Source organism: Eulemur rufifrons, chromosome 4 (assembly GCF_041146395.1).
Source record: "Eulemur rufifrons isolate Redbay chromosome 4, OSU_ERuf_1, whole genome shotgun sequence".
NCBI classification, from domain to species: Eukaryota; Metazoa; Chordata; class Mammalia; order Primates; family Lemuridae; genus Eulemur; species Eulemur rufifrons.
The window spans coordinates 7,904,497-7,914,152 of NC_090986.1; the positions used below are offsets into that span (position 1 = coordinate 7,904,497).

The 9,656-nt window shown below is 44.6% G+C and overlaps 1 protein-coding gene across 2 annotated transcripts; it reads left to right on the plus strand.

The window, feature by feature from the left end:
• Window positions 1-5,412: 5,412 nt before the first annotated feature.
• On the plus strand, window positions 5,413-6,448 carry LOC138382559 (L-lactate dehydrogenase B chain-like). 2 transcript variants are annotated; one of them, XM_069467020.1, is made up of 2 exons: window positions 5,413-5,688; window positions 5,863-6,448. In XM_069467020.1, the coding sequence occupies exons 1-2, from the start codon at window positions 5,444-5,446 to the stop codon at window positions 6,446-6,448; spliced, it is 831 nt and encodes a 276-aa protein (XP_069323121.1). In that variant the 5' UTR covers window positions 5,413-5,443. The 2 variants fall into 2 exon arrangements, with proteins under 2 accessions (XP_069323121.1, XP_069323120.1); XM_069467019.1 differs by having other exon boundaries at window positions 5,413-6,448.
• Window positions 6,449-9,656: the final 3,208 nt, after the last annotated feature.

Here is a 9,656-nt window from a genome sequence, read left to right on the forward strand (position 1 = left end):
CAGTTAAGGGTGGCCGTATGGTTTTCCAGGCGGGCCACAATCCAGATGAATGGAGGCCAGAGACAAACAGGCGTGGGACCGAAGGTCACGTTGGAAAACTGAGCGCCTGACGCAGCGGTCTCAAAATGTTCACAGTTTTGTGTAATGCAGGCCACATCCCTGTCACAAAAGTCCCATTAGCAAAGGTCCCGTTGCGGGGACGCGGCCGGTCCACCCAAGCACCCGTCTGGTTGGCAAGAAGTATACAGGACAGGTTGCCGTTAGTCGGAATAATGGTAGTAAAGCACAAGGACCCAGCAAGGATATAGGATTCATTGCCGGGAACCGCTCCAGACTCGTTGGACCACGGGAGGTAGGGAAGTCCTAGGGAAGCATTGGTAATAAAGAACCGGGGGAATATCTGCGAATCATGAGACACCGGCAGGGGTCTCGGGAATACAGGCAGGATGGCCCAACGACGTTTCGCCCTGGACAGCACTCCCAGGGCGAGGAGGGTCATGGTCAGGGAAAGCAGAATCCGCCACAACAGCATCGTCGTCAGGAGCCGGCGAGGAAGCAGCAGGATGACTGAGGCGTCGCGTGAGGCGTGTCGGAACCCAGATAGGGTCCGGGGCGTCCTGTGGAAAAACACAAACAGCTCCCCTGGATCTGCTGAGAATCAGATCCGGTCCTTTCCATTGATTACAAAGCACATCTTTCCACATCACCCGCTCGGAAAGGGGGGGGCCAGGATCCACATGGCGATCTGCCGCCGAGCGACCACGGTCATCCAGCAGCAAAAAATTTAAAGTATATAGAGTAAGAGATAGGGCAGATTTGGGAGACCTGCCACCGCCCAAAGCCCCAGCCTCCCCCTTTTGTTTTTGTAAGTAGACTTTGATTGTGCCATGGGCGTGTTCTACAATGCCCTGGGCCTGGAGGTTATAGGGCAAGCCAGTGCGATGGGTAACGCCGAGACGGCGGCAAAATTGTTGAAAGGCCCGGGAAGTATAGGCCGGGCCGTTATCAGTCTTAAGGACCTCAGGCTTGCCCCAGGCAGCCCATGCTTCTAGACAGTGCGTGACGACATGACAGGCGCGCTCTCCAGCTAAAGGAGTGGCGTGGATAACCCCAGAACAGGTGTCTACGGACACATGAACATAAGACAACTTACCAAACATGGGAATGTGAGTGACGTCCATCTGCCACACCTGGAGAGGCCGAAGGCCCCGCGGGTTGACGCCCACGGAAGGTTGTGAGCGGAAAGGTGCACAGTCCGCACACTGGAGGACCACTTCCCGCGCAGAGGCGCGGGGGAGACCAAATTTAAGGCGTAAAGTACAAGCTGGGACATGGTACAATGAATGGAAGTTGCGGGCACTTTCCAAAGGAGAAGCAAGCCAACATAATTTCGTGGCCCGATCCGCCAGGGCATTGCCGGCAGCCATAGGTCCAGGCAAGAGCGAGTGGGCCCGAATATGAGTGATAAAGAACCTCGCACTGCGCGAGTGGATGGCTGACCGGACAGCACAGAATAAAGAGAATACTGTGCTCCGTGGGTTCAAGGCGTGAGACACCTCCAACAACCGAACAGCCTGAACGACATAGACAGAATCAGAGACAATGTTGAGTGGTCTTGGGAAAGTACGGAGGACCAACTCAACGATGGCACATTCCACATGCTGAGGGGAAGAGTAAGGAAAAGAAGCGGTGAAGGCCTGGCCATTGACAACATAACTACCCGTACTATTAGAGGACCCATCAGTATAAACTGTAGTAGCATTGGGAAGAGGGTCAGAAGACGTGACACGGGGGAAGATAATCTGATGTCGCAGAGCAAACTGAAGAAGAGGGTGCTTGGGGAAATGATTGTCTATAACACCAGAAAAAGAGCATCGAAGGACTGCCCAACTGTCTACCGAGGCACAGAGAATCTGTACTTGAGCTCTAGTATAGGGGCAATGGAGAACAGAAGGATGGGCCCCAAAATGAGTTAAGGAGAGTTTAAGCGCAGACAACGCGAGATCAGCAACCGCGGTAGGATAGTGCTCAATGGCCCGTCGCGGAGAGGTATGCTCGTGAATCCAGAGCAGAGGGCCCTCCTGCCAAAGAACTGCAGTAGGTGTCTCCAAAGAGGGCAAAAGGCAAAGAGAAAAAGGCTGATCAGGCTGGATCCGAACCAACTGGGCGTGCTGTATCGCCTCCTCGACCAGCCGAAGGGCCTGTCGTGCGTACCTCCCCCGCCATCAACTGGTGGGGGAGGGGCGGAGGCATGCGGAGGCGGGCGATAACGCTCCGCCTCATACGCCGCCGCCGCCTCCTCCAAGTCCGCCTTATCGGCCGGAGAAAGCTCCGCCTCCCTCTCGCGAGACGAGGAAGAAGAGCGGGACAAAGAAGAGGAAGAAGAAGAAGAAGAAGAAGACAGACGGAGGGCGGCCATTTTACAAGCCATGTCCTCCCTAGATAACGGGCCGGGCAACGGGCGTCCCCGTCGCCTTCCTGAGCGCCCTCCCTTGCGGGAGGCTCCCCGCTTTTCTTCCGACCGGGTTCTCGAACGCCCCGGCCGGTCCGGACCACCCTTATCCCTTTCTGACATACTATCTTGATAGTCACTCAGAGCTTGCTGCCCCTGCTGCACTTGAATACTACAAGGAGAGTCCTCTAGGCAGGTGCGCACCAATGCCCAAATAGGAAGGACGCACTCTCGAAGGAGCCCAGTAGCATGGGCACAGCGAAGGTCCTTCTCTAATTTATCCCAGCTCAGAACGGTGAAAGAGCCCGAGTGGAGAAACCATGGTGCCACACGATCTACTTCCTGCATAAAATGCCGTAAGACACGCTCGGGGATTTTCAACTCTCGTGCAGCCAAAAGCTCCTGTAGAGCACGGAGCAGCTGGGCGCTCGGGGAATTTCCCATAGTGAAGCACGATCAAAGGTGGGGGTCCAACTCTACCTCTACTACTGCGGTTCTGAACTCACCTCTAATGAGGTCGTCTCCGCCTGGTGCGAGAGGTCCCGGGTTTCGGCACCACTTGTCGCGCCGCAGTTGCCAGCAAGTACGACACGACCAGTTGGAGTTCTTCCAGCAGTAGTCTAATGAGGCATCTACAACAGTTACATGGCGAGAGACCTCGAACAGGAAATGCAAGCTGCTTTTATAGCCCCGGATAGGTGTGTCCCACAAGCGTGTCCCACAGGGATAGGTGGAGGGCCTGACTACACATGTCCTGGGCGGGTACACTAGGAGGCCTAGACCGCTCCCCACACCCAGGCATGTGAGGTCTGAATCCGAGTTGGGTGGTAGGCTGGAGACAGTGTGGACAGATTGCAGGCAGCAGGCACGAGCCTGAGGAGATAACAGGCAGCCTGGGAGCCTCCCTTCAGCCTCCTGCATGTACCATGGGGCAGATGGGGCATGGGGCACACTGGCAGTCTGCAGTTCCCTCCAGGACCAAACCTCCATGCAGCCCAGGCAGACAGCTGAAGAGTAAACAAGAGACCAGCAGGGGAGAGACCCTGCTTGGGAGGGGAGAAGAAAACATCCTAAAGGACAAGGGTGGGGTGGGGCTGGGCCAGCTGCCTATTCAGACTATTTCTAAAAAACTCTGTCTTTGTCATGAATCCCCCAAATAATTGCCAGTTTCTAATCAGCATCGCCAAGAATACAGTTAATGTGTTTGGCTGGGTGTGGTGGCTCATTCCTGTAATCCCAGCACTCTGGCAGGGTGAGGCAGGAGGATCCTTTGAGGTCAGGATTTCAAGACCAGCCTAAGCAACAGCCAGACCCCATCTCTACTATAAATAGAAAGAAATTAGCTAGACATCTAAAAATATAGAAAAAATCAGCCGGGCGTGGTGGTGCATGCTTGTGGTATCAGCTACTTGAGAGGCTGAGGCAGGAAGATCGCTTTAGCCCAGGAGTTTGAGGTTGCTGTGAACTGGGCTGACCCCATGGCACTCTAGCCCAGGCGACAGAGTGAGACTCTGTGTCAAAAAAAAAAAAAAGTGTTTGGGAAAGGTCCTTCCTTTTTCCATGATTCTTGGAAGCAGCTAGAGTCTCATGTGGAAGAGAGCAGGAAATGCTGAGGTCTGATACAGGAAGGACTAATAGTGAAGCGTGTGTCATACACTGTGCTATGTGCTTCTCTGAGAAGGTCCTTTACCCAAAATTTAACACTTTGTTAATTCTTAGATTCCTGAGATGCCCCTTTATTTAAGTAACAGAAAGAAGCTAAGAAGGATGTTTCAATAGGTTAGATGTAGAAGATTGAGCATCATAAATTAGTATCATAAATTTATACCAAAATCATTAAAGAATAATTAGCACAAATCCATGTATATTGATTTGGAAAACAAGATGATATGGAAATTATCTAGGAGAATATTCTTTACCAATGTGGATCCCCGTTTAGACTCAAAGACTAAACAGAATAAAGTCTATAGGAGCAGACAAGTTTATAAAAGTGATTCTCAGAAATAAAATTCCATGATCAAGTGGTTTAACAGGGGAATTCTACAGTCATATTAAATATCATATAAATCACTGCTTCTAACTCAATTCAGGAATATTACAATGGAAGGAGTACTTCCACATCAATTATGAAAATCAAATGGAGCACTGGTGCTCAAAATTTCCAAATGTTGTACCAAATAGACTATTACAGAAAAATCTTAACTGTCTACACATAGAAATATGTAAGATAAAATACTAGCAAACAAATTCTAACTGATGCTTAAAAACAATAAATAATGACAAAATGCAGTTTATGTCTGATACTTAAGGGTAATTCAATATTAGGAAATCCACTGATAGTATTCATCATTTTCATGGAGATAAATAGAACAGCCACATGATTGTGCTCATAGATGCAAAAATGTCCATTTAGCAGAATTTAACATACAATACTGTTTATTTAAAGCCATTGAAATGAGGAATTAATAGATCTTTTCAAAATTGACAAAATGGTCTTATTTTACCCGTGGAAAATATGAGGGAAAGTACTACTATTGTAACAAACAATACTAAAAAGCACAACATTACCTATACTATTCATTAAATTTGCAGTGAGCTTTATCCAAGGCAAGTGAAGCCAGAAGAAGAAATGGAAATAAATATGTAAGTCTCAATTTCCACATGATATGATTATATATCTGGAAACAGAAAGAAACTGTTAGAAAAAACCTACTACAAAAATAGTTCAGGAGACTAATACAACATTAATGCACAAAACAATGGCCTTTCTAAATATAATTCACAATCATTCATGCATACAGTGCTAGAATACAATAAATGTATAACATATATTTAAAAAATAAAACAAAATTACCTAGGAACAAATCTAATTAAAAATTTGCAACATTCCTCCCTCCTTGCAGAGCTGGCTCCGGAGGAGATGCGCGCAGCTGACATTGTCTTCGCACAACTCTTACAGCGGGCTCCAGAGCCTTCTCTCTCCTGTGCACAATGGCAACTCTTAAGGAAAAACTCATTGTACCAGTTGCAGAAGAAGAGGCAGGAGTCCCAAACAATAAGATCACTGTAGTGGGCGTTGGACAAGTTGGTATGGCATGTGCTATCAGCATTCTGGGGAAGTCTCTGGCTGATGAGCTTGCTCTCCTGGATATTTTGGAAGACAAACTTAAAGGAGAAATGATGGATCTGCAGCATGGGAGCTTATTTCTTCAGACATCTAAAATTGTGGCAGATAAAGATTACTCTGTGACCGCCAATTCTAAGATTGTGGTGGTAACTGCAGGTGTCCGTCAGCAAGAGGGGGAGAGTCGTCTCAATCTGGTGCAGAGAAATGTTAATGTCTTCAAGTTCATTATTCCCCAGATCGTCAAGTACAGTCCTGATTGCATCATAATTGTGGTTTCCAACCCAGTGGACATTCTTACATATGTTACCAGGAAACTAAGTGGATTACCCAAGCACCGTGTGATTGGAAGTGGGTGTAATTTGGATTCTGCTAGATTTCGCTATCTCATGGCTGAAAAACTTGGCATTCATTCCACCAGCTGCCATGGATGGATTTTGGGAGAACATGGCGACTCAAGCGTGGCTGTGTGGAGTGGAATGAATGTGGCAGGTGTTTGTCTCCAGGAATTGAATCCAGAAATGGGAACAGACAATGACAGTGAAAATTGGAAAGAAGTCCATAAGATGGTGGTTGAGAGTGCCTATGAGGTTATCAAGCTAAAAGGATATACCAATTGGGCCATTGGATTAAGTGTAGCTGATCTTATTGAATCCATGCTAAAAAATCTATCCAGGATTCATCCAGTATCAACAATGGGGAAGGGGATGTATGGCATCGAGAATGAAGTCTTCCTGAGCCTCCCGTGTATCCTCAACACTCGGGGATTAACCAGTGTTATCAACCAGAAGCTAAAGGATGATGAGGTTGCTCAGCTCAAGAAAAGTGCAGATACGCTGTGGGACATCCAGAAGGACCTGAAAGATCTTTGACTGCTGAGCTCTAGGCTGTAGAAATTCAAAAACTACAATGTGATGAACCCTGAACCTTTAGTTTTCATCCATGTACATGGATCATAGTTTGCTTTTATCTTCCTGCATAAATGAATTTGGGCTCCATGAATCAAAGCCCATGCTTGATTTAATGCTAGCAATATGAGCCCGTGAACAAATAAAATTAACTCTATCATAAAAAAAAAAATTTGCAGCATTTACATGAGCTAAAAAATAAAGAATTCCTGAAATATATGAAAGAAGACTTAAACAAATGAACAGTTGCATTTCATTCTTGGATAGAAAAACTCAATAATATGAAGAAGTCATTTATCCTTAGCTAACTTCAACATTGATCTCATAATAGAGTCTGTCAGTTTTTATTTAAGCTAGCAATGATTTTGCAAAGTGCACATGGAAGGAAAAACATTAAAAATATACAATATTTTTATAAAAATAGCCACAATCCCTCAGAAAGAGACACAATGAGGGTGTCTGGTCCTATGATAAAATAAAACACATTGAAATATTCTATGATCAAAGGAGTATGGAGTTGATGCAAAAATAGGCAAACAGATCAGGGCAGTAGAAAAGTCGGAAATCTGTCGAAGTGTATAAGAGAAGGTATGCAATAAAAACTACACAGTAGGACACTTTATTAATACTTTGTGTTTAGAAACTGGATATTCCTAAAGAAAATGTAAAAATGCATTCATTCTTCATATGCTATAGCAAGATAAATGACAAAAAAGAAATCTAAATGCCAAAGAGTGGAAAATTACAAATAGTAGAAGAAAATATTGATAAATATTTTTATAAGCCCTGAAAAATATGGCATTGTGACTGAAAAACCAGAAATGTTAATAAAAAGAAAGATTGAGAAAGTGCACAATATAAAATCAGAATATTGTACATTCTAGGAAGCAACATAAATGAGGTAAAAATGAAAATGCCAAAGTGGACAGTATTCGTGACTTATATAACAGACAAAGGGAAGCCTATGTCTGTTTCTTCTAGAAAACAAGAAAGCTCTCAAAACATAGGGTTTCATGGCACAAGAACAAAAGAGGCAATGTGAAGGGTCCCTCACTGACCTAAGATGGGACAATTTGCACTAAAAAATAGACTTAGATGGCAGTATATGAAATTCCATAAAAACAAAAAATAATTTTGGGAAAATATTAATTTGTTTTGTTTGTTTGATGGGTCCACACCATCATTATGACAATTTATAAAGAAAGAATCAAGTTTTTATCCTTCTTTTCCTGACAGGCTATGTTTTTTTCTTTGTTTTGAGACTGTGCCTCACTCTGTTGCTGGGGCTAGAGTGCAGTGGCAGATCCTCCTGAGCCAGCTTCCCAAGTGGCTGGGACTATAGGGACACTCCACCACACCTGGCTAATTTTAACATTTTTTGTAGAGACAGGATCTTGCTGTGTTGCTCAGTTTGGTCTTGCACTTCTGGCCTCAAGCAATCATCTTGCCTCAGCTTCCCAAAATTTTTGCATTACAGGTGTGAGCCACCTGTAATAGGCTAGTTTTGAATGTAATGAAGAGCTCATGAGAAAATGCAACTCTTAATACAAGAAGACAAGAATACATGCAGAGGATATAATAGGTTTAGAAAACTGCTATTTGGCAACCCTCAGTAAAATAAGTGAAATTATAAAAATACTAATCAAACAATGGTAAACATTTATATGTGTGAACTAAAATAAAATCTTAAGCCGCCCCCCTCCCCCACCACCAGCTGACTGAATGGACCCCCTCATGGTCAAAGGAATATGCTAAAACTAAGTTGCCTTCCAGGAGGAGGGAGGTCAGACATGCCTCCTCATGCGCCCCCTCCCTTCTTGCGGACATCCTTTGTAACCCATTAACAGGCCTAAGGGTGTGTAAGACAAACCTGCTGGTCCTCACTTTACACAACAAATCTATGTCTGGAGGCTTGTCTCTGATAAACACCTCCTTAATGTTAAAACATTCCAAGCTTTTAGACAAAGCTTCATGTCTTTAACCAATTACAGGTCAGAGAATCTTTAAACCCACCTATAACCTGTAAGTGTCCACTTTGAGGTGGCCCACTTTTTCGGGCCAAACCAATGTATACCTCCTGCATATTGATTTATGACTTTACCTGTAACCCCTGTCTCCCTGAAATGTATAAAACCAAACTGTAACCCAGCCAGAGTGAGTCCACTTGCTCAAGGCTTCTTGAGTGTGGCTCCAGGTCGTGATTCTCAAATTTGGCTCAGAGTTAATCTTTTTAAATTTATTTTACAGAGTTTGGCTTTTTTTCCCATTGATATATGAAAGGATGTGGCAGACATTCCCTGGACCAATTGATCAACCTTAATATAAATAAAAGTGGAAAAACCAGATGTGTACCCAAATGTACTTTCTGAATCCAGATATGCTGGAAGCTTAAATACAGTGACCGAAAGACGTACTAACAAAATAAAAAGATACTTCAATAGTAATATTGTATTGATCATATAAAAACAATTATATTTTGGATATATGAGGCTAAATAAATTATTACAATTGTGTGTGTTTCTTTGTATTTTATGTAGGTACTAGAAAGTTCAAAATGACACACTTGGACCATATTTCATTTCTAATAGGCATTGCTGTCTGAGAGGATCGCCTCCCTTTTTAAGACTCAGGCTGCCTCTTCAAAAGAGCAGAGGCCATGAAGGTTAGAAAATCTGAAATTTAAGAATAATTCTTGGCGGGGCGTGGTGACTCACGCCTGTAATCCTAGCACTCTGGGAGGCTGAGGCGGGCGGATCGCTCGATTGAGCTCAGGAGTTCGAGACCAGCCTGAGCAAGAGGGAGACCCCATCTGTACTAAAAAAAATAGAAAGAAATTAGCTGCACAACTAAAAAATACATATTTATAGATATAAAAAATTAGTCGGGCATGGTGGTGTGTGCCTGTAGTCCCAGCTACTTGGGAGGCTGAGGAAGGAGGATCGCTTGAGCCCAGGAGTTTGAGGTTGCTGTGAGCTAGGCTGACGCCAGGGCACTTTAGCCTGGGTAACAGAGTGAGACTCTGTCTCAAAAAAAAAAAAAAAAAAAGAATAATTCTCATTATATTGTTCCCAAGTTTGAATATCACATATAGCATTTCTAAATGGATATAACCTTATGTACAAGGTTAAATGTGAATGTCTTCCAGGAAGGGCCAGGTCTCACAGCAGAGAAG

Coding starts and splice junctions, on each gene's coding strand:
- LOC138382559 (XM_069467019.1), top strand. CDS start 5,444: ATGGCAACTCTTAAGGAAAAACTCATTGTACCAGTTGCAGAAGAAGAG.